This window comes from Capra hircus, chromosome 15 (genome assembly GCF_001704415.2).
Source record: "Capra hircus breed San Clemente chromosome 15, ASM170441v1, whole genome shotgun sequence".
Classification (NCBI taxonomy): domain Eukaryota; kingdom Metazoa; phylum Chordata; class Mammalia; order Artiodactyla; family Bovidae; genus Capra; species Capra hircus.
The window spans coordinates 76151087-76177121 of record NC_030822.1 but is presented as its reverse complement, the minus strand read 5'-3'; the positions used below and the strand labels follow the sequence as shown (position 1 = coordinate 76177121).

The window sequence follows — 26035 nt, the reverse complement described above, 5'->3', positions numbered from 1 at the left end:
AAATACCATTGAAATTTTTATCAAGATTGCATGAACTCTGTAGATTGCTTTGGATAGTGTGGATATTTTAACAATATTCTTCCAATTCATGATCACAGAGTATTTTTCCATTTACTGGTATCTTCTTTAATTCTTTTCATCAATGTGTTATAGTTTTCAGTGTACAGGCCTATTACCTACTTGGTTAAATTTTTTCCTAGGTATTTTATCTCTTTCATGCAATTGTAAATTGGATTGGTTTTAGTTTCTTTATGTGATAGTTTGTTATTAGTGTATATAAATGCAATAGATTTTTATATATTTTATATTCTTGAACTTTACTGAAATTGTTTATTTGTTCTAACAGTTTTCTGTGGTGTCTTAAGGGTTTTCTGTTTATAATACCATATTATCTGCAAATAGTGACAGTTTTACTTCTTCCTCTCTAACTTGGATGCCTTTTATTTCTTTTTCTTGCCCATTTGCTCTGGCTAGGACTTCCAATACTGTGTTGAAAAAAGTGGTTAGAGTGGGCATCCTTGTCTTGTTCCTGATATTACAGGAGAAGTGTTCAGTGATGCATACGTTAGCTATGGTCATGTCATTTATGGCCTCTATTATGTTGAGGCACATTATGGCCTCTCTTCTGTTGAGACACATCCATAAATGAATGTTGAATTTTCTTAAATTCTTTTTCTGCATCAAAGGCTACCTACTCCAGTATTCTGGCCTAGAGAATTCTAGGCCGCACTGTACGGTCCTTCGTGTCACAAAGAGTTGAACACGACTGAGCAACTTATACTTACTTGCTATTGAGATAATCATATGGTTTTTATCCTTCATTTTGTTAATGTGGTATATAACACTGATTGATTTGCAGATGTGGAACCATACTGGCCTCCCTGGAATAAATCTCACTTGATTATAATGTATGATTCTTTTCATGTATTGTTGAATTCAGCTTGCTCATATTTTGTTGAGGATTTTTACATCCATTTTCATCAGTGATATTGGCCTGTTCTTTTGTTGTGGCATCTTTGTCTGATTTTGGTATCAGGGTAATTTTGACCTCTTCTCACTTTATTGACTGGAGATGTGTTAGTACATCTTCTGTTACCCAAACATTTATCAACCAGAGACTTATCACATATCAGTACATTTTTAGAGAGTGATACAGTTAACATCACTGTACGAAGTTGTTAGAGCTTAAAATTGATCAAGAATTCATTATGATTATCATCAATAATCATACAACTTATGATTATTATCATTCACATTTTGTTCCATTAGCTTTTGGTTTCAACCTTGCATATGTTATAATAAACATAAGATTTTAAAAAATGATGTAACGAAAAATTTTGAGTGAAGAATATTTCAGTAAATTTTATGCAGATACTTCCTCTGATTTTCTAAGTAACATATATACTAATGTCTCAGAAAATGGGAGTTCTTCAGAGAACAGTTCTGATTCACATGTGATGAGTAGACCAACAAAAATACAAAAAACCTTACTGATTGATTCTGATATGGCAAGTGAAAATGAAATGGTGCTGGAGAATGCTCCAGTGCTTCTACAGAAGAGTGGATTAGAGACAATATTTTACAACAATTAGGAGACTTTACAAGTGTGTCAGTTGTAACTATTGAGTGTAATAACCCACAAAGTGTTAGTGAAATGATGGACTTAATTTTTGGCCAGTCAAAATAAAAATCACTGACCACAGGTGTTAGTTTCTGCAAAAATCCCCCAGTCAACAATGAGTTAAAATTAGTTTATAAATCTTATCTCTTCTGTTTTTTGGAAGGGTTTTAGAAGGATTGATGTTAATTCTTCTTGAATATTTGGCAGAATTCACCAGTGAAGCTGTCATGTCCTGGACTTTTGTTTGTTAGGAGGTTTTGATTACTGAATCAATGTCCGTATTAGTAATTGTTCTGTTCATATTTTCTATTTCTTCTTGAGTCAGTCTTGGAAGATTTTATGTTTCTAAGAATTTATCTGTTTTCTCTTGGTTGTCCAATTTGTTGTCATATAATTGTTCATAGTAGTCTCTGAAAATTCTTTGTAATTCTGTGGTATAAGTTTTGATGTCTCTCATTTCTGACTTAATGTTTGAGTCTTCTTTTTTCTTGGTCTTTTTGTTTATCTTCTCAAAGAGAGAAACAACTCTTGATTTTACTGATCTTTTCTGTTACCTTTTTAGTCTTTATTTCATTTTTGTACTTTGATCTTTGTTATTTTATTGCTTCTACTGACTTTGAGTTTAATATTTTTTTCTAGTTTCTTTAGGTGTAAATTTCGGTTGTTTATGTGAGTTTTGTTTTTTGTTTGTTTCTTGAGGTAGGCATTTTTTTACTGCATTCCATAAGGGGCTTCCCAGGTGGCACTAGAGGTAAAGAACCCACTTGCCAGTGCAGAAGACATAAGATATGCTTATTTGATTCCTGGTTCAGGAAGATCCCCTGGAAAAGGGCATGGCAATCCACTTCAGTATTCTTGCTTGGAGAATCCCATGGACAGAGGAGCCTAGCAGGTTACAGTCCATGGGGTCACAAAAAGTTGGATATGACTGAAGCAATTTAGCATACATGCATAAATTTTGGAATCCTATATTTCCATTTTCATATGTCTTAAGGTATTTTTTTTTGTTTCCTCTTTGACTCTTCGGTTGTTCAGTAGCATGTTGTTTAATTTCCACATCTTTGTGCATTTTCCAGTTTTCTTCTGTAATTGAATTCTAGTTTCCTACCATTGTGGTTGGAAAAGATACTTGATATTATTTTAGTTTTCTTACCTTTGTTAAGAACTTGTTTTCTGGTCTAATAATATGATTTATCCCTTAGAATTTTCCATGTGCACTGAGAAGATTGTGTGTTCTGTTGCTTTTTGAATGGAATGTTCTGTACTAGTTTGAAAGGTCTTTTATGTTCTAACTTGTCATTTAAGGCCAGTGTTTCCTTACTGACAGTCTGTCTGATGGATGGTCTACCCAGTAATTCAAGTGCGATATTAAAGTCCCTCTTGTTATTGTGTTGCTGTCTTATTTTTCCCTTTAAGTTTGTTAATGTTTGCTTTATATACTTAAGTGTTCCTATGTTGGGTGCATAAATATTTGCAAATATTTGCTTATTTGGTTGACCCCTTTATCATTATGTAACGCCCTTCTTTGTCTCTTGTTACAATCTTTGTTTTAAAGTTTACTTTGTCTCATATAAGTATAGCTACCCCAGCTTTCTTTATATTTCCATTTGCAGGGCATATCTTTCTCTGTTCCCTCTCCTTCAATCTCTCTGTGTCATTATACCTGAAGTGAGTCTCTTGTAGGCAGCATACAGATGGGTGTGTTTTTGTTTTTTTAAACCCATTCATCCACTCTGTCTATATCTTTCAATGGGAAAATTTAGTTCATTTACATTTAAAGTAATCATTGATAAATACGGACTTATTTCCATTTTGTTAACTATTTTCTGGCTCTTTTGCAGTTTCTCTATTTCTTCTTTTTGTTCTCTTTTGTGGTTTGATGGCATACTTTAGTGGTATGCTTTGATTCCTTTCTCTTTATCTACTACAAGTATTTTTCTTTGTGGTTACCATGAAGCTTACATATAACAGCTTATTTATAACATTCCTATAAGTTTTCCCATAAGTCCCTTAAAATATCTTTATTTTTTTACTCTTTTTTTCTTTTTGCTGCTCTGATTAAGAGAGCCCCACTGTCCTGTCCTTGAGTTCACTGATCCTTTCTCTTGGTTTATCTATTCTGCTATTAAACCTCTTTATTGTATCAGTTATTTTATTCTTCAGCTCTGTGTCATTTTGTTCACACTTTCTTACATTTTCTCTTTATTGAAGTGTGCTTATCCATTTTTCTCCCAAGTTCAGTGAGAATCTTTATGACAGTTATTTTGAACTTTCTATCAGGTAAATTTTTTATCTTTGTTTCATTGAAGTATTTTTCTAATGTTTTTTCTTGTTCTTAACTTTGGAACATATTCCTATTTCTTCCTTTTCCTTGACACTCTGTCATGGTTTCTATGCATTAGATAAAACAGCCATCTGGCCCAGACCTGAACGAGTGGATCCATGTAGGAGATGAACCTTGTTCAATCCTGCCCTAGCTTGTGGTTCTCTCTCAAACCTTTTTGATTGTTAAGTAGTCTGTTTGTTAACTAGATCTAGTCCCTTAAATCTATCATTACCTCCACTGCAAATTCATTCAGGTAGTGTTTTTCCCAGTTTTCTTTAGTTTAAGCCTGAATTTTGCTACAAGAAGCTGATGATCTGAACCACAGTCAGCTCCAGGTCTTGTTTTTGCTGACTATACAGCTTCTCCATCTTCAGCTACAATGAATGTAATCAATTTGATTTTGGTATTGACCATTTGGTGATTATCCATGTGTAAAGTTGTTTCTTGGGTTGTTGAAAAACAGTATTTCTATGACTAGCGCATTCTCTTGGCAGAATTCAGTTAGCCTTTGCCCTGCTTCGTTTTGTTCTGCAAGGCCAAGCTTGCCTGTGACTCCAGGTTTATCTTGATTTCCTCCTTTTGCATTCCAATCCCTGATGATGAATAGAATATTTTTTTTAGGTGTTAGTTCTAGGAGGTCTTCTAGGTCTTCATAGAACTAACCTACTTCAGCTTCTTCAGCCATCAGTGGTGGGGCATAGACTTGGATTACTGTGACGTTGAATGGTTTGCCTTGGAAATGAGCTGAGATCGTTCTGTCATTTTTAAGGTTGCACCCAAGTACTGAATTTCAGACTCTTTTGTTGACTATGAGGGCTACACCATTTCTTCTAAGGGATTCTTGCCCACAGTAGTAGATGGTCATCTGAGTTAAATTCACCCATTCCTGTCCATTTTAGTTTGCTGGTTCCTAGGATGTCGGTGTCCAATCTTAGCATCTTCTGCTTGACCACTTCCAATTTTCCTTGATTCGTAGACTTAACATTCTATTCTAGGTTTCTGTGCAATACTGTTCTTTGCAGCGCTGGAATTTACTTTCATCAGCAGACACATCAACAACTGAGTATCTTGCCGCTTTGGCCCAGCTGCTTCATTCATTCTGGGGCTATTGGTAATTTTCCTCTGCTCCTCCCCGGTAGTGTGTTGGACACCTTCAGGCCCAGGGGGACTCAACTTTGGTGTCCTATCTTTTTGGCCTTTTGTACAGTTCATGAGGTTCTCATGGCAAGTATACTGGGTGGTTTGCCATTCCCTCCTCTAGTGGATCATGTTTTGTCAGAATTCTCTGCTATGACCCATCCATCTTGAGTGGCCCTGCACAGCATGGCTCGTAGCATCATTGAGTTATGCAGGCTCCCTCACCACAACAAGGCAATGATCCGTGAAGGGGTATACAAAGGTAGTTGGAATAAATCCAGACTCTAAAGAGGATGAGTACTTTTACTTGGCTGCTTCATAGTGTCCTTGGTCCTGCTGTGATAGAAGGTGGCTGGCTGGTGTTAGAAAAAGGGTTGGAGTATCCCTTTTTTCTCTTTTGGATGTTTGTATCGGTGAACTGAAAATAGCTTCAATAGCATCCTCTTCACGTGCCGTGATCCCGGCGGCAGTGGTGCTAATCGTGGAAGTAGGTCTGTGCCAAGCATCTCTGCAGCAGTGGCAGAACGCCCCTCGTCACCACAGGTACCTTGTCCATCTCGTTCCTCTCCCTCTGAGCACGGCACCTGCTGGCACGGAGGGCACATGGCGCCCTCACTGCCGGCCTTCGTCTCCTCTTTCTGTGATTGTTAGCTGAAACCAAGAGTTAAGGTCAGGACATTTTTATAGCTCTGACTGAAATCTATAGATGATGTCAGGTTTTACTTAAGCCAGTTCTGAGAGTGGTTTGACAAGTACTGACTGACTGGATTTGTCTCAAAGATCTGTGAAAGGAACCAACTTAGCACAGCCACCAGCCAGTGCCGTTGCCCAAAGACACATCTTGTTAGAAATGGAAGAACTATGGTCCTGAGTGCATTGGTTTGCCAGGGCTACCACAGCAAAGGACCACTAACTGGGTGGCGCAAACAGCAGAGATGGATTGTCAGACTGTCGACAGATTACATCCTCCTGAGGGCTGATGACAGAGGTCTGTTCCATGCCTGTTGCCTCGTTTCTGGTGTTTCACTAGCAATCTTTGACTTTCCTTGGCCTATTGGAAGCACCACCCTGATCTCTGTCTTCATGTTCACAGTGTTCCTCCTGTATGTTTGTCTGTCTCCAAATTTTCCACTATACAAGGATACCAGGTACTTAAGCCTCATCCCAATAATCTTATTAACCTCATTTTAACTTGATTGTAATACTCTGTGAAGATCCTATCTCCAAATAAGGCTACATCCTCAGGTACTGGGAATTAGGGCTTCACCATATGAATTTTAAGGGGACACAGTTCAACATATAACACTAAGTAAGTGTTGACAATTGTGTGCCCCCTACACCCGGTCCCGCAGCTCCACCTGTGTTCACTTCAGTTCAGTACAGTCGCTCAGTCGTGTCCGACTCTTTGCGACCCAATGAATTGCAGTGCGCCAGGCCTCCCTGTCCATCACCAACTCCCAGAGTTCACCCAAACTCATGTCCATCGAGTCAGTGATGCCATCCAGCCATCTCATCCTCTGTCATCCCCTCCTCCTCCTGCCCCCCAGTCCCTCCCAGCATCAGAGTCTTTTCCAGTGAGTCAACTCTTCGCATGAGGTGGCCAAAGTACTGGAGTTTCAGCTTTAGCATCTTCCAAAGAACAGTCTTCCAAAGAACACCAAGGGCTGATCTCCTTTAGAATGGACTGGCTGGATCTCCTTGCAGTCCAAGGGACCCTCAAGAGTCTTCTCCAACACCACAGTTCAAAAGCATCAATTCTTCAGCACTCAGCTTTCTTCACAGTCCAACTCTCACATCCATACATGACTACTGGAAAAACCATAGCCTTGACTAGATGGACCTTTGTTGACAAAGTAATGTCTCTGCTTTTGAATATGCTATCTAGGTTGGTCATAACTTTCCTTCCAAGGAGTAAGCGTCTTTTAATTTCATGGCTGCAGTCACCATCTGCAGTGATTTTGGAGCCCCCGAAAATAAAGTCTGACACTGTTTCCACTGTTTCCCCATCTATTTGCCATGAAGTAATGGGACCAGATGCCATGATCTTAGTTTTCCGAATGTTGAGCTTTAAGCCAACATTTTCACTCTCCTCTTTCACTTTCATCAAGAGGCTCTTTAGTTCTTCTTCACTTTCTGCCATAAAGGTGGTATCATCTGAGTATCTGAGGTTATTGATATTTCTCCCGGCAATCTTGATTCCAGCTTGTGCTTCCTCCAGCCCAGCGTTTCTCATGATGTACTCTGCATATGTTAAATAAGCAGGGTGACAATATTCAGCCTTGAAGTACTCCTTTTCCTTTTTGGAACCAGTCTGTTGTTCCATGTCCAGTTCTAACTGTTGCTTCCTGACCTGCATATAGGTTTCTAAAGAGGCGGGTTAGCTGAGGTATATATGCTCAACTTGTCGAACGAGTTGTAGTTAGTAGGATGTCTGTCTTGTTCAGAATGAAACCAAAAGGAATAGCACTGTGATGAGTGGGATTCCTCCCTCCGGCAGCCCAGGCCCTGCAGGGGGGCTGCAGTGCAGCCCAGCCCCTGTCCTTGCTCCCCCTTCTCCCCTCACCTCTGCTGTTTTGACTTCATGGAAGCAGGCCTGAAGGGGGGTTGGGGAGAAGCCCGCTGGGATGTTTGCAGCCGGTGGAGGTGTCCCTGGGTGGCAGATGTGGTTCTTGGGGAGCTTCTGGAGAGACCCTCAGCTGGTGCTTCCCCCGCCAGTCTCTGGATGCCCTAGGACCTTCCCCCTACTGGTCCTCGTGTTCCACTCCCTTCAGTCCAGTTCAGTTCAGTCACTCAGTCATGTCTGACTCTCAGCAACCCCATGGACCACAGCATGCCAGGCCTCCCTGTCCATCGCCACCCCCCGGAGTTTACTCAGACTCATGGCCATTGAGTCAATGATGCCATTCTCGTGGCCCCCGCTCTGCAAAGCTGTCGTTTAAAGCAGCCCCGTGCTGGCTGTGTTCCACGGGGCCTGATTTGGTTCATGGGAAGCAAGCACCTTTGTTGTCACTGGAACCAAGAATCGACTCCCAGAGTAGCCTTTTTAAACTCTGCTGACAGGTAGAGACAGCTCACCCACGGCCTTTCGCCTCTAGAGTTACTTTTCAGGCCGGAGTAAGATCTCAGTGTTTGTCCCTTCAGGTCCAGCGGATGCTGGGCCTGCTCTTCAGGTGATTCCCTTGAAGCCTTTCCAGCTTGCCTTGAGGGCGAGGGCTTGTGTTCCCCTCTTTTACTCTGTGGGCTGAGGTGGGGGTGGACAAAGAGCACACATCACACTTTCCAGTAACATACCCTCCTTGGGCCTTTGTACCTTCTTTTGTCTTGTTTTAACTTGATGTTTTTGTACTTTCTTAGATTGAAATACTTAGTTGGTATATAACACATTAGTTTCAGGTATGCAACATAATGATTTGATACTTGTCTATATTGCAAAATGATCATAATAAGAACATCTATCATAATATATATAAGAATTTATGTAATATCTGTCATCATATTTAGATACTTTTTTTTCTGATGAGAACTTTCCAGGTCTATTCTCTTAAAGACTCTCGAATACACAGTGTGATACGAACTAGAGTCACCATGTGGTTTACATCACATCCCCATGACTGACTCAGTTTATAACTAGAGGTTGGTCCCTTTGACCCCCTTCGCTCCTGCCACCCGCCCTCCACATCCTTACAACTTCTGCTTCTCAGAGGCTGTGGAGACTCCAGGGCTAACACAGCAGAGCTTAACCCTTCCCAAGCCCTGCGTGCGTGGTCTGTTCTTCCGACATCTCTGCAGGTGTTCACTGTGCCTCGCCATGGAGAACACTGGCCAGTCACTGAACAGTTATGGGAGAGGGAAGACACCCAGGTGCCCATGGAGGGATGCTCTCATTTGTAGAGGAGCCCAGAGGACCATTCGCTTATATTATAGACAGTGGGTGGGGGGGAGTGACTCACTGAATGTGAGCTCTGACCTTGAAGAGAGCATCCTTGCTTTGCAGCTAACACATTTAAACATCACAGAACACACCTTAACATGAAACTTATTTGCCTGTTTTGTCAGGCAAAATTTGTAGAAAATTTTAGCTTAGTCATTTCTTTAACACATTTGGATTTTCTTAATGAACTAACCTGACAGGTCCCTGTTTTTGCCCATGTGACTTTGTACAGTATCTGTGAAGAATATCTTATTATGGCCGGGAGAAGAGAGTAGGCTGTGTGTGTGCGTATGTGTATAATCCAAAAGCAGCATTGTGTTCATTGTTCCATTCTGCAAAGATCATTCTGTTCTAAAGATATGATATAAACAATGGTTCTTTGCTGTATTTAATTTCACTATAATAGAATTCATTCAGTAGATTAAAATAATAGGTGATTATTTCAATGCTAAAGTATATTACTTATATCTGTAGCACATTTTAATTGATTAATAAAAGATTTGCTCAAGTTCGTAGCATTTCTATCATCTACTTGAATGATTATAATTTATTAGTCTGTATAATACAAAAGTTTTGGTATTATCACCAATGCAGTGGACATGAACTTGGGCAAACTTCAGGAGATGGTGAGGGACAGGGGGGCCTGGCGTGCTGCAGTCCATGAGGTCACAAAGAGTCAGACACGAGTGGGGTACTGAACAACAACATAATATAGAAGTACTAATTCCTTTTGTCTTTTTAAAAATCAGGTAATACTCAGTGGAAGAGATCACACAATAAAGACCCAGAGTTCAGAAAAGGTGATAGGAATTTAAACAGTAAAAGCTGATGGCCAGATAAGAAGCACTATTAAAACCAGTCTGTAAAGCTGAAAACAAATATTTGAATTCTTTGAATAAAAAGTACAGAATAATTGTGAAAGATAGGGTGATAGTACCTGAAGTCATAGCTTTTGGGTGTGACAGGGACCTTGAAGGCCTGATGCTGTTGTCCGTGGAGAAGGCAGGCCAGGGGCGAATTCTTTCCACTTTGGTTCTTGGCCAGAGAGAGTGAAATGAGAAAATGCAGGCAACATAGCAACTACTAAACCTGCAGAGACAAATAAATAAATTGCAACCAATCAGTCCTAAAGGAAATCAACCTTGAATATTCATTGGAAACACTGATGCTGAAGCAGAAGCTCCAATACTTTGGCCACCTGATGTGAAGAGCTGACTCATTGGAAAAGACCCTGATGCTGGAAAAGATTGAGTGCAGAGGAGAAGGGGGCGGCAGATGATGAGATGGTTGGATAGTATTGCCAGCTCAGTGGACATAAGTTTGGCAAACTCAGGGAGATAGTGGAAGACAGAGGAGCTGAACAATAACAATAGGGCAAAGAGAGATTTTTGATTCCTTGGATAGTATATAGTAAAATATTATTTATTATGCTTCCTTTGTGGCTCAGACAGTAAAGAATCCGCCTGCAGTGCGGGAGACCCAAGTTCGATCCCTGGATTGGGAAGATCCCCTGGAGAAGGGCATGGCTACCCACTCCAGTATTCTTGCCTGGAGAATCCCATCGACAGAGGAGCCTGGCAGGCTGCAGTCCATGGAATCACAAAGAGTCAGACACAACCGAGCAACTAACACACATTTATTTAGTAAATTATAAATAACTAAAGTATCTTTAGTTGTAAGTATCAGTTAGGTTATGGTGTTACAATGAAGATAGAGTATGAAAAAATATTAAGACAGAAATGTTTGCTTTTGGCCATAGGGCATTTTATGCATAGATATTTAGTATTTATTTTTTGATAATAGTGCTTACTTATTTCCAGTTGTTTATTTCAAATTAACATGAATGGTTTTCCCTTATAAAACTGGCTTTTGCATATTTTAAGCTTTCCAAAAATATTTTTCCAATGATGGAAAATTATTATCACCACTATGAGATTTCCAACCAACCATGTTCTGCAATGTTATTTCAATTCCTAATGTATCATGGGAAGTTGGTTTTACTCTTATAAAGAGTGTCCCGCTTATGCTCATAGCCACTTCAGGTGGTTAGAAGCATGCAGCTACTGTTTGTCCCCAAAGCCTTTTGAAAGAATGTGGCAGGGAAACTTTAAACTTTAAAAACCCTTTTTACATCCATTGGTTTAATAATCTTTTCAACTAATACTGTGACGTAAAGTATGGCATATTCAGACGGAGGTGGTTAAGACACTGTCCCTGTACTGAAAGAGCTCCGTCTACTGGGTTGGGTCTCCTTCCCCCTCCCCCCACACCCCACCCCACCATATGGTCACAAAAATTCCTAACTCTATGTAAATCCAGGCGTGGTTCCTTTTGAATATTTTCCTGTGTTGAGACATTTTATGGCTTATTGCTGTGTACTGCAGAGTATTAGTAGACTAAGTATCTTCATGCTGCTGTTTGTTAGACCTTTTCCTTTATGTGTGACCGTGAAAGGCAGTGAAGTGGAAGCTTGATGATCTGAGTCACAGCTCTTGCTTTAATGTTTCTATATCTTCTCATAGACCCACAGGGACATCACGACCATAAAGGTGAATCTTCCAACCTCAGTGCAACACCATCAACAGCTTCAGTTTCCCCAGTCTCAAAGAATGTAACCACTACTACCTTGAAACCCACAGGAAAATCATCATCAGAAACTAAAGATTCCTCAGCCTCAAATAATGGGACAGCCACCACCTCGAAACCCTTAACATCTAAAATGATAACACCAGTGGTCTCAACAAATACAACTTCTGCCACCTTAAAGTCTACACCCAAAATAACAAATGTTTCACAAAATACATCCCAGGTATCAGTATCCACAGTGACCACAGCCCACAATAGTTCTTCATCAGTAACAGGTATGTATAAAATGGACCTATTTTTTCCTATGCTGAAAAATAGTTGTTAAAATGCTGCATTTATATCATTCCATTCTGTAAAATGTAGAAATTTAGGCAATTATTTCTCATTTTCTGTATAAATTAGTTGTAGAGATCAGGAAAAGAGTTGATATAGTAACTATCTCGTTCCTTTAAGAAATTAGCTTCCAACTTAATCATGACAAATAATGACTGTATAAGATCCATCTGTAAATAAATTATCCTAACGGAATTTTATTTTTATTTTTTTTGTACCTCACTCTAGAAGGGAATTAGGTAGGGTCAGTCTCCATGATTTCTAAACCTAAATCATGGTGAACTTCGGTTTTAATCCACTTGTACCATAAAGATATTTTTTAATGGTATTAGATATAGTCACATATATATTATTAGTCTCAGCACTCTTTTTCTTCATTTGTTTAAAATATAATGCCTGTGAAACCTGGAATTCAAAACCTTTAAATTCTCTTTTAAGTTATCCAAAGTTGAACTTCTGTTTAAAAGCTGTTGATTACATTTATCAGAACAAATATCAGATTTTATGGTTTCTTTTTTGTGTTTTTATATACTTTTATTCTGAATAGTTTCTCTTCTTTATTACTACAATTTATGTATTGACTTCACAAAATTAAAATAGTAAAAATTCACAATTTGTTCAAAAGGAGAAATCTCAGTTAGAAACATTTATTCAAATTGGATCCAGTTTCAGGATTACAGCTGTTACCCAGACATGTTTTGTTTAGGGCATAAACTCTTAAAGAGAATTCGTAAAAGAATTCCCCGACTCTTGCTGCCTTGGATGGTTTTGGTAGCCCATCCAAGTCCAGTCTCGCATTAAGATCTTGGGACTGCAGGCAGTGGGGGTTTCTTTAATAAGGGATGTGTTGGGTCAGCTGAAGAAGACTAAAGCCAGGCAGTCACTAGACACAAAACCAGCTGGGGAGCAACTTCATGTCCTTCTCGTCCCCAAGTCAGAGTGCTTACATGGAAATTCAAAATGTTTTAGTTGATTACAATGTATTCTAAAAGCACTAAAACCTATTTTTTGTTTTGTTTTCTTCTAGTCACAACAACTATTATTTCTAAGGAAAATAAAGGATCAAAATTTGATACTGGCAGCTTTGTTGGTGGTATTGTATTAACACTGGGAGTTTTATCTTTTCTTTACATTGGATGCAAAGTGTATTATTCAAGACGAGGCATTCGGTATAGAACCATGTAAGTTTTGATTGGCCAGGACTTTTATTATTATTATTATTAGTTCTTTATTTAAATATCATGACAAAATTTAAGAGTAGAGCCAGTGTTCATCTTGGTGATTAATAATTCACAGATTTATGAGTTACATTCCTATTAATCCTTTGTGCCTAAAGCAAATTGGGTACAAGTTCGTGATTATAATTATTTGCAAATGAAAATGGATGTATATACCTGTAAAAATGATTGTGTTTTATTAGTGTGCCATCCTTTTTCTAACTGAAGACCCAAGTTTAATCAGCCCTTTTCACATGCTTACACCTCTAATCACAAGAAATACCCTATCAGCTCTCCTAAGGCTGTTGACTTAGTGCTGCTGACAAATGTAAGATACACTAAAGTAGCATCCTTGATAAAAACATGATTTCTGCTTTCTGTGACAAAGAAAGTAAAGAAATTCTGACAGCCTCATTTTCCCTGATAATGAGTTGTTAGTATAATATATATTATCAGTTACTCTGTAGTAAAACCATCTTTTCAGGTGAGCTTTATCAACAATTCCTCAACAACAAACCATGTCATTCTATAGAGCTGATGGTTTTTAGAGGTATCATCTCCCAATTTTTGTTACTACAACAAAGTCCTTTTGGTTTTTGAGTCTTATATGTACAAGAGTGAATTTATTCTTTTGATTGTTCAGTTCAGTCACTCAGTCGTGTCCAACTCTTTGCAACCCCATGAACTACAGCATGCCAGGCCTCCCTGTCCATCACCTACTCCCGGAGTTTACCCAAACCCACGTCCATTGAGTCGGTGATGCCATCCAACCATCTCATCCTCTGTTATCCCCTTCTCCTCCTCCCCTCAATCTTTCCCAGCATCAGTTAATGTATATATAAAATAAATACCACAGAACAAATGGCATTTTCCAAAATGTAAGTTGTCATATGTCAATACATATATGTCCCATAGAATTTCCATGTCAGAAACATTTAGGAAATGCTGATTGAGCACAGTAAAATTGTGTAAGCCTTTAATATGTTGATGTACATTATGAATTTCTAGGAGGAAATTATAATATCAAAATAAGTCTCAGATTTTTCATTGAACTAAGAAAACCAGACTTTAAAAAATATTTAAATTGTAACTTACCTTCCATGTATAGTAGCCGTCATATCAAACTTACTTTAAAAGAATATCAAGGTGGTGTCTTGTCAGATAAATGCACATTCAGAAACATTCATTCTTCCTCTTGTAGCTCAGCCTGTAAAAGAAGAAAAAAAAAAGGAAACTAACTAAATCAAGTTAATTCTAAAATGCTTTAACATTTGGAAAATTTTTTAAAACCACTCTGTTCCTAGAAATATTTATCATCTGGCTTTTTTTTTTTAAATTTCACCAGTTAAACAGAAGGCACATTTTGATTAAATTTAATACATCTCCTTTTTTATATCATCAATATTTATTGATACTCTTGAGACTATAAAACTATGAAGGAACTAAATTTAAGTGTGCTGTTTTCATTTTAAAGAGCCTTAACTACGAAGTATGTAGTGTTAGCTTTACAGGCCAGCTTCTTTGTCACATGTACATGGCCACATAATGCTGCATGCCCCGTGGAAGGCGTCAGGTCCAGAGTCCCCATAACTGAGGGGACTGTGAGGTGTATAGGGCAGTGTGACGCTAGAAGCAGTCTTATTCATATCACACCAGTAGCTGGTGAAACACCTTATTTCATTGAGTCTCAGAACACATTTTTGTTTTTATGTTTTTCCACATTTTAACCCCTCTGAAGTAGATGTATCTTACTTTCTATGGGATGAGAAAGCATTGTGTTGTAGTTTAATTGGCCATGTTTTTCTTAGTGCTACACTTTTTTTAAAGTGTTATTTTAAAGCCAGTCGTTCCTTTGAAGTTATAAATAATGACGTTCCATAAATAAAGACTTACTATTTTCCCATTAAGGACACTGAGACCAGTATCTGGTAATTATGAGCATTTCTAATTTCCATTTATTGGATAATAACACTGATTAAAGTGTTAGCTGCTGTGTTTCTTAGGGTTGCATGGATAGACGGTGGAGTGATGTGGTAAGAGGTGGGGTTGGGGCAGACAGACTTAAATGAGAATCTGGTTCTACTGTTGACTAGCAGGGTGCCTGCCTACATTCATGTACATGGTGTAGCAGTGTCTAGTAGTCAAGATGAGAGGCCACAGGCTTACATGCTTGCTTAGCTTCTGATCTTCTGCAAAATGGAATTGACTCATTAAATACCTACCATTATCCACACATACACACACACATATTTTTTTCAGCACCCTCCCTCTGCTTGGGGCTACTGTGATGACTGAATGAGATATGGATGTAAAGTCTGTAGCAGAACACCTGGCACATAGTAGATGCTCATAAAATGATTGTTCTGGTTATTTTCTTTTTTAAAGAGGTTTATAACAGCTAATTGATGAAAAGTCACAGCCACTGTAGAGCAGAGATTTGAGTGTAGATCCATTTTGCAACCTGAATACACTGCTTGAATCCTTAACCACGATAGTATACCAGGTACTTTTGCTTAAGAAAACACAAAGCAATGACAGTTTTGATTCTGAAGCTTGAAATTATTCATTACTTAAAAATATGAACTATAAGTATTTTGATACAAATATAAAACATCAAGTAATTTTAACTTTTGATTTATTACAGCGATGAACATGATGCCATCATTTAAGAGACTCCAAGAACCAATGGAAAGAAGAGTGATACAGCCTTATCACCTAATTTTGATTTATTACTCTAATACAGTATTCTCTTCTTGAAAATAGCATAAATAGGCCGTGCATATAATATACAGTATATTATATACATATGTAAAGATTCCTCATGATTATTAAAGGAAAAAGGTTTTGGTTTGGGGGTTTTTAATGAACATATGGAGCATATAGTTAGTGCAGTGGTATTATATTCAGTTTTAGAAAATGCATAGTAAGACGAACAAGTCTGGTCTTCCTTTTCTGTGGCATTGGTCACATAGGCGAGTAATTGGAAAGCAGCATCACTGAAGGGTATGGTGCCGTCTGGTCATTCAAATAAGGAGCTTGTCTCAGCACTAAGGATTTTGATGTCTTTGTTAGTCACACAAAGAATCTCAGTGCTAATAACAGCTGGATATATCCTAATTACCATTGCCACATAGCAGAAATTATATGAATAAGCCACATCTTAAGCATAATTTTAGTTTATTGTCTCTTAAGAACCCATCAATATTTTATATAGTTAAAGTTAGTTATTTTGTTTAGAACAAAATATATGTCCTCCCCCACCAAAAAAAAAAAGAAAAATTAAAACTAGAAACAGTGTCTAGGCTCATCCTTGTTAGAGAACCATTGGAGAGCCTGTATTTTTCTTTTGTGCTTTCAATAGCAGTTGATGTAACTGCCTTTTTTCTCCTCTGTAATTGCTGTTTAACATAATAATGTTTTAAAGACTTAGTTGTTAGTATTAAATAATTAGATTATTTGCTACTGTGAGAACACTGTCACCACTGGAAATTGCTTTATTTCATGTTCAGTTGTTAATTTTATATTTAGTGAATATTTTTAACAGATGTAGAACTGCTTTCAATGTTTAGACCTAGCTTAAAAAAAAAAAAAATACCTTTAGATGGTTTCCACAGCAACACTTAGCACTCTTTGGTCCAAATTAGAGAGAAGTGCTATGTTTGCCAAGCTGTGGGGCTGCCCTCAGGCTGCTACTCCTATAGGTGCACTCCATCAGTGTCACTCAGAGATTTGGGGAAATAGCATTTTTACACTAAAACACCAACATATTTTGGAATAAATTCTTAGTTTTAAAACAGGAGTTTTTAAGACCGGACATTCCTGCTTCCGTATTTGGGTCTTCTCTCAACTTCTCCTCTTCTCCCCTGCTGAGGAGGAGGCACTTTCAGATGTATTATGTTAATGGAGAGAAAAAGCATAATATTGTAAAGACAGCAGTATTAGCCAACATATTTTGGAGTGTTTTCAGCTTTACAGTTTATATTCCAGCACTCAAAACTCAGGGTCAAGTTTTAACAAAAGAGATACTTAGTCATACTGCGTACTAACATACTGTTTCTTCTATCTTAGACGGTCAAAGTAAATCACACCAATTTCTGACAGCCCAGAAATGAGCTAAGAAGTCCTAATAAATGTGTACGTTCATTTAAGAGGAATTAAATGTAACTTTTGTGCAGAGAATCAAGAATTCTGATATGAAAGGATCATTTCTACTCACTGTGTATCGTGGCCAACTGACATGATGAAGAATAAGAATTATGCAAAATCGGGATGTGACAGGACGGGTGGATGAGACACACGCAGTGTGGAAGGCGTGCGTGAAACACGTGTTTGCATTAGTCTAGAAAGAGATCTGGGCGGATAGATGACTTGCATGTTACTAACTTATCCATAACTGGTCCTTTACCCACTGCTTCACTTCTTTGCAAAATATACTGAAGACATGTTTTATAGTAAAGAAGGCTTTTTAACCTTAACTTGTCTTCTGAATTCTTGGTATTTCAGTACTTCAAGTCAGTCAGAACTTTGTAGACAGGCCTGAAATTTTCTTGAATACTTGTTTCTTAGCACTTTGAAAATATAAAACCACTTTTTAAGTACTGAATGTCATTATTTGCCTTTAAAATTTCCTGTTCTTGGGGCTTGAAAAAATTTAGTTATGTCTTTTTCTGTATATAAGTTGTATAATTTGTTACTTTCAAATATCAGTAGTTCAATACAATCAGGTTTTGGGGTTTGGGGTTTTTTTTGGTTATCTGCAAAAAATAAGGGAAACAACTATATAAACCAGTATTTCACTTTGGAGCACATTTCCTAAGTATAAATTTATCTTCCTCATTATGTTTACTTCAGCAAATGTTCAGTTTCATTTGCATTCTTTAAGAATGTATTTACTTGAAGATAAAACCAACTCAAATGTATGTTTAAATATTAGGTAGAATTCAACCTAAGATTTTTAAATTTCCTTGGATACTCCATAGAATGAATAATTCAAATACAGTTAATGAGAGCTGGCAAAATTAGAGTGATAATTTTGTATTTTTCAGGAAAAAAATATAAAGCAAATTTCTGTTACATTTTTTCTTTTTATTATAAGGACCAACTTTTGGTATTTCCTTGTTACTGAGATCTATTTTTAGAATAAAATTTTGTTCTTTATCCAAGAGTAGTGTGTGGTTTTGCTTCATTTTTATCAAACTCAGGAGAAACTAACAGAAAATGCCCAAAGTGAAAAGGCAGATTGTTGTATGGTTGCCTGGCCCAGCGGCAGCCTCACGTGGAAGCTTGTTACAGTAGATCCCACCCCAGATCTACTGAATCACAGTCTCTGGGGTGGAGCCCAGCAATCTCTTAGCAGTCCTGTCAGGTGATTCTGAACACCAGTCTGAGAGGCACTGCTCAAAGGACTTTCATTTAAAGCCACTTATTTTTATTCTTCTGGGTAGAACCTTTAAAACAAGTATATCTGTTGTAGAAATTTTAAAATTACCATTCCTGATATAAATCAGCTGCAAATGTATTAACATATGGTTTTTCAACACTTTTTCTTTACAACTGGATATAATTTAGCTTTATTGAAAGGATGACTTGGCTTCCCAGGTGGTGCTAGTGTTAAAGACCCACCTTCCAATGCAGGAGACATAAGAGATGGGGGTTCCACCCCCGGACGGGAAGATCCCCTAGAGATGGGCATGGCAACCCAATCTAGTATTCTTACCTAGAGAATCACATGGACAGAGGAGCCTGGCGGGCTACAGTCCATAGAGTCGCAGAGTCAGACAGGACTGAGTGACTTACCACACATTCAAGGAAGACTTAAATACATATTGTTACAGAGTAACCAAGGGGAAAAGGTGCAGTCTGCAGAAAATTCTTTATATAATAAAAAGTACTCCTACAGTAATATTTGTACATAATTCTTCCTCCCGCCACATCATTACTTCAGCTTCACTCTGGGTAGTTATGCTCCCAGCAACGTCAGGCTTGAATGTGTGTCTTATTTAGGTAAACAATGGTGTGAGTATAGATACAATAAACATCACATCTGTCGAGGAAAAAATGCCCTTTTAAGGTTCAGGTAGTTATTCTTTAAAAATTGAAGTATCTTATACATAGAAAACGGAGAAGGCAATGGCACCCCACTCCAGTACTCTTGCCTGGAAAATCCCATGGACGGAGGAGCCTGGTAGTCTGCAGTCCATGGGGTCGCTAGGAGTTGGACACGACTGAGCGACTTCACTTTCCCTTTTCACTTTCATGCATTGGAGAAGGAAATGGCAACCCACTCCAGGTGTTCTTGCCTGGAGAATCCCAGGGACGGGGGAGCCTGGTGGGCTGCCGTCTGTGGGGTCACACAGAGTCGGACACGACAGAAGCGACTTAGCAGCAGCAGCAGCATACATACAAAAAAAAATGCCGTGTGTCATCACCAAGATGGCAACATAGATTGTTCCTGACTTCCTCTCACCCCACTTACAAGAAGCACAGCTGACAACTATTGTGCACCGAGAGAAGCCTGGAACACAGGAGTGAGGCTGAAGCATCCCCTTGCACCACAGACACCAAGAAAGACCACATTTAAAGGTACAGAGGAGGGACTACATGGTGACTCACTGCCCCCAGGCTAGCACCATAACATACCAAGAGGTTTCCCCTCAGCTTAGAGTTACCCCATTTGGAAGAGAAAGCCCAGAGTGGATACCCAGTTCCCCCAGCACTACAGGTCACTTCTTTGGAGCACCCACTCGTCTCACCCCCTGAGAACTGCAAGGAAATCTGGGGGGCTTGACCACTTGGAATCCAACAGAGAAAAGGAGAAAGCTTGCAATAACCAGCACTCAAAACGTGGCAGGTGAAGTCCGACCAGCAACATGCAAGTGCTGTGGTCCCAGCAGCTTTGCTCATCTCCAGAATCAGAATCAATTTGGTGGCACAGTCTAACCTGGAAACTCAGTGAAGTGCAGGACTGCCTGATTTGGGTCCCCAAAGAGATTTGGCAGCCCTTGCCCATGGTCTACTCTCACCCCCGAAAGCTGAGGCATACCCTGGCCCACTGATGAAGTGGGAAAAATAGAAACATATAACCTGCCAAACTGACTCAGAAGAAATAGGACATTTGCACAGACCATTTATTAATAAGGAGACTGAATGGGTAGTCAAAAATTCCCAGCACTAAAAATACCAGGACAAAACAGCTTCACTGGAGTATTTTATAAAACACTGAAGGAACTAAATCATTCTCAAAACTCTTACAAAAAAAAAGAGGAAGGAACATTCCCAAATTAGTTTTATGAGGCTCACATTACTGTAATACCAGTCAGAAAAGGCCACTACCAGAAAAGAGAACTATAGGCCAATATCCCTGATGAATATAGTTGCAAAAATTCTTCATAGAATACTAGCAAACTGAATTCAGCCACACACACAAAAAAAGATCATTCACCATGATCAACTGGGACTTTTATTTCTAGGATGTAAGGATGGTTTCACCAGGCTTCCCTGGTGGTTCAGAGGGTAAAGCGTCTGCCTGCAATGCGGGAGACGGGTTCGATCCCTGGGTCAGGAAGATCCCCTAGAGAAGGAAATGGCACCCCACTCCAGTACTCTTGCCTGGAAAATCCCATAGACTGAGAAACCTAGTAGGCTACAGTCCATGGGGTCTCAAAGAGTCAGATAGGACTGAGCAACTTCACTTCAAGGATGGTTTAACATATGCAAATAACTCTGTGATACATCACATTAATAGAATGAAAAAAATAGACACAGAAAAAGCATTTGAAAATTTTAACATCCGTTCATCTTAACATAATTAAAGGAATGTACCTCAACATACTGGATTTCCCTGGTGGCTCAGATGGTAAAGCGTCTGTCTGCAATGCAGGAGACCCAGGTTCAATCCCTGGGTTGGGAAGATACCCTGGAGAAGGAAATGGCATCCCGCTCCAGTATTCTTGCCTGGAAAATACCATTCATGGGATTGCAAAGAGTCGGACATGACTGAGCGACTTCACTTTCACTTTCACATCAACATAATAAAAGTTATGTATCACAGGCCCACAGCTAACATACTCATTAGTGAAAGGTTGAAAGCTTTCCCTCTAAGATAAGAACAAAACAAGAGGGAGGTCTCTGATGGTCAGGTGGATAAAATTCCATGCCGCCAACGCAGGGGTCCTGAGTTTGATCCAGGTCAGGGAACTAGATCCCATATACCACAACTAACAGAGTTTGCGAGCTGCAACTAAGCATTCCGCATGCCTCAGTGAAGACTGGCAATCCTATGTGCTGCCACTAACACCTGGTGCAGCTAAATAAAAATTTTAAAACATATTTTTTTCTAAAAAAAGAACAAGACATGGGTGCCCACTTTCACCACTCCTATTCAACAAAGTTCCAGAAGTCCTAGCCAGAGCAATCAGGCAAGAAAGAGAAAAGGCAACAGAATTGGAAAGGAGGAAGTAAAACTGTCCCAGTTTGCAGATGACACGATTTTATATATAAAAGAACTTAAAGACGCCACCAAAAAGCTTTTATTTTGTTAAATACAGACTATGGACAAAACATAAATCTTTTTTAAAAGTATATAGGCTGCACTGGGTCTTCATTGTTCCGTGCGGGCTTTATCTAGTTGAGGCAAGTGGGGGCTACACTCAAGGTGCAGTGCAGAAGCTTCTCGTGGTGGTGGATTCTCTTGTTACGGAGCACAGGCTCTCGGGCTAGCAGGCCTCAGTAGCTGCAGCACATGGGCTCAGCAGTTGTGGCACATGGACTTAGTCACCTCAGCATGCGGGACCCTCCCAGATCAGGAATTGAATCTGTGTCCCCTGATTAGGCAGGTAGATTCCTAACCACTGTGCCACCAGGGAAGCCCCACCAAAAAGCTTTTAGTTCTATTCAACAAACTCAACAAAGTTGCAGTTTACAAAATAACATTCAAAAACAGTAGTTTTCCTATACACCAATAATGAATTATTTGAAAAAGACAAAAATGGTCCCACTTACAATAGCATCAACAACAAACAAATACCTAGGAATAGATTTAATCAGGAGATGAAAGATCTCCACTCTGAAATTATAACACAGTGATGACAGAGATAGAAGACACAAGTAAATGGAAATATAGTCTGGGTTGGAAGAATTAATATTGTTAAAACATCAATACTACCAAAAGCCATTTAGAAATTCAGTGCAATCCCTACCAAGATTTAAATGGCATTTTTAACAGAGGTAAAAAACAATCCCAAAATTTAGATAGAACCACAAAGACTACAAAGAGCTAAAGCAATCCTGAGAAAGAAGCGGGGCAAAGGCTAATAGAGTTTTGTCAAGAGAACGCACTGGTCATAACAAACACCCTCTTCCAACAACACAAGAGATAACTCTGCACAAGGACATCACCAGATGGTCAACACTGAAATCAGATTGATTTTATTCTTCACAGCTGAAGTTGGAGAAGCTCTATACAGTCAGCAAAAATAAGACTGGGAGCTGACTATGGTTCAGATCATGAGCTCCTTATTGCAAAATTCAGACTAAAATTGAAGAAAGTACGGAAAACCACTAGACCATTCAGGTATGACCTAAATAAAATCTTTTATGGTTATACAGTGGAAATAGAAATAGATTCAAGGGACTAGATGTGATACACCAAGTGCCTGAAGAACTATGGACAGAGGTTTGTAACACTGTACAGGAAGCAGGGATCAAAACCATTCCAAAAAGAAAAAGAAATGCAACAAGGCAAAAAGGCTGTCTGAGGAGTCCTTACAAATAGCTGAGAAAAGAAGTGAAAGGCAAAGGAGAAGGAGCAAGATATATCCAACTGGATGCAGAGTTCCAGAGACTAGCAAGGAGAGATAAGAAAGCCTTCCTAAGTGAACAGTGCAAAGAAATAGAGGAATGGGACAAATGGAATGGGAAAGACTAGAGATTTCTTCAAGAAAATTAAGAGATACCAAGAGAACATTTCATGCAAAGATGGGCACAATAAAGGACAGAAACAGTGAAGACCTAACAGAAGCAGAACAGATTAAGAAGAGGTGGCAAGAATACACAGAAGAACTGAATGAAAAAGGTCTTACTGATCCGGATAACCAGGATGGTGTGGTCACTTACCTAGAGCCAGACATCCTGGTGTATGAAGTCAAGTGGGCCTTAGGAAGCATTACTACAAACAAATGGAGGAGTGGAGGTGGTGGAATTCTAGCTGAGCTGTTTAAAATTATAAAGGATGATGCTTTTAGAGTGCTGCATTCAGTATGCCAGCAATTTGGAAAACTCAGCAGTGGCCACAAGATCAGAAAAGGTCAATTTTCATTCCAACTCCAAAGAAGGGAAATGCCAAAGAATGTTCAAACTACCGTACAATTGCACTCATTTCACACACTAGCAAGGTAAAGCTCAAAATCCTTTAAGCTAGGCTTCAACAATAAATAAACAGAAAACTTCCAGATGTACAAGCTGGATTTAGAAAAGGCAAAGGAACCAGAGATCAAATTGCCAACATCCACTGGATCATGGAAAAAGCAAGAGAAATCCAGAAAACATCTACTTCTGCTTCACTGACTACACTAAAGTCTTTGACTGTGTGGGTCACAACAAACTGGAAAATTTTTTAAGAGATTGGAATACCAGACCACCTTACCCACCTCCTGAGAATGTATGCAAGTCAAGAATCAACAGTTAGAACAAGACTCAGAACAATGGACTGGTTCCAAACTGGGAAAGGAGTCTGTCAAGGCTGTATACTGTTACCTTGCTTATTTAACTTATATGCAGAGTACATCATGCGAAATGCTAGGCTGGTTGAATCACAAACTGGAATCAAGATTGCCAGGAGAAATATCAATAACCTCAGATATGCAGATGAATCACCCATATGGCAGAAAACAAAAAAGAACTAAAGAGCCTCTTGATGAAAGTGAAAGATAAGAGTGAAAAAATTGGGTAAAACTCAACATTCATAAAACTAATATCATGGCATCTGGTCCCATCACTTCATGGCAAATAGATGGGGAAACAGTGGAAACAGTGACAGACTTTATTTTTATGGGCTCCAGAATCACTGCAGATGGTGACTGAAGCCATAAAATTAAAAGATGTTTGCTCACTGGAAGAAAAGCTATGACAGACCTAGATGATATATTAAAAAGCAGAGACATCACTTTGCAAACAATGGTCCCTCTAGTCAAAGCTGTGTTTTTTCCAGTCATGTACAGATATGAGAGTTGGACCATAATGAAGACTGAGCACTGAAGAATTGATGCTTTTGAACTGTGCTGTTGAAGACTCTTGAGAGTCCCTTGGACTGCAAGGAGATCAAACCAGTCCATCTTAAAGGAAATCAGTCCTGAATATTCATTGGAAGGACTGATGCTGAAGTTTCAACACTATGGCCACCTGATGTGAAGAACTGACTCATTTGAAAAGACCCTGATACTGGGAAAGATTGAAGGCAAAAGGAGAATGGGATGACAGAGGATGAGATGGTTGGATGGCATCATTGACTCAATGGGCATGACTTTGAGCAACCTTCAGGAGATAGTGAAGGACAGGGAAGCCTGGGGTGCTGCAGTCCATGGTGTTGCAAAGAGTCAGACATGACTGAGCGACTGAACAACAATATATGGTAAAATAATATTTGACAAAGGAGCCAAGAATTCTCAATGGAAGTGTGTCAGTCTTCAATAAATGGTGCTAGGAAATTTGGACATTCACATGTAAAAGTGAAATTAGATCCCTATCTTCACACTCCTCACAAAAATTAACTCAAATGGATTAAAGACTTAAATATAAGACCTGAAACCATAAAACTCCTAGAAGAAAATATAGGAAAGAACCTCTCTGACATGAGTCTTGGCAATGATTTTTTTTAATATACCACAAAGCAAAAGCAACAAAATAAAAAATAAACTGGTGGGACTACTTCAAACTAGAAAGTGTCTGCATAAGAAATGATCAACAAAATGAAAAGACAACCTATTGAAAATGTAAAAGTATTTGCAAACCACATATGTAACAAGGGGTTAATATCCATAATGTGTAAAGAACTCTTGGAATAGCAGCAAAAAAATAATAATAATAATAATTGGAAAGGAAGTGAACAATATAGAGGTTCCTCAAAAAATTAAAAATAGAACTATCATGTGATCTAGCGATTGCATTTCTTGGAATGTATCCAATGGAAATAAAAACACTATGTTGAAGAGATATCTGCACCCCCATGTTCATCAGCAGCATTATTTACAGTAGCCAAAATGTAGAAACAATCTAAGTGACCACTAATGAGCGAATGGATAAAAACGCTTGTGATGTGTGTGTGTGTGTGTGTGTGTGTGTATATACACACAACAACATACATGGACTTTGATGACATTATGCTAAGTGAAATAATTGGACAGAGAAAGACAAATGGATATATCACATATATGCAGAATCTAGAAAACAATAATCCAAACTCATAGAAAAAGAGAGCCAATTTGTGGTTACTTATGTGAGGTGTGGGGGGAGGGGCATTTGGATAAAAGGTCAAAATGTACAAACTTCAGGTTATAAGGTAAATATATACTAGGCATATAATTACAACATGATGACTATAGTTTATCACTGTTCTATGATATGTAAGAAAGTTGTTCAGAGTAAATCCTAAGAATTCTCATTACAAGGGAAAAAAATTTTATTTTGTGTCTATACGAGATGGTGGATGTTAACTAAACTTACTGTGGTAATCATTTCACAGTGTATGTAAGTCAAATAATTATTCTGTAAACTTTAAACATATAGAGTCATATATCAACTATATCTCTATAAAACTGTATCAGTTCAGTTCAGTTGCTCAGTGGTGTCCAACTCTTTGTGACCGCATGAATCGCAGCACTCCAGGCCTC

The 26035-nt window shown here is 38.7% G+C and overlaps 1 protein-coding gene across 1 annotated transcript in view; it reads left to right on the top strand.

The window, feature by feature from the left end:
- Positions 1–18311, top strand: part of TMEM123 (transmembrane protein 123) — an 85328-nt gene extending 67017 nt beyond the window's left edge. The window contains exons 11-14 of the mRNA XM_018058932.1: positions 11538–11564; positions 11655–11876; positions 12962–13115; positions 15796–18311. Coding sequence (XP_017914421.1) covers positions 11538–11564; positions 11655–11876; positions 12962–13115; positions 15796–15820 — 428 coding nt within the window. The 3' untranslated portion in view covers positions 15821–18311. The remainder of the gene's footprint in view (positions 1–11537; positions 11565–11654; positions 11877–12961; positions 13116–15795) is intronic.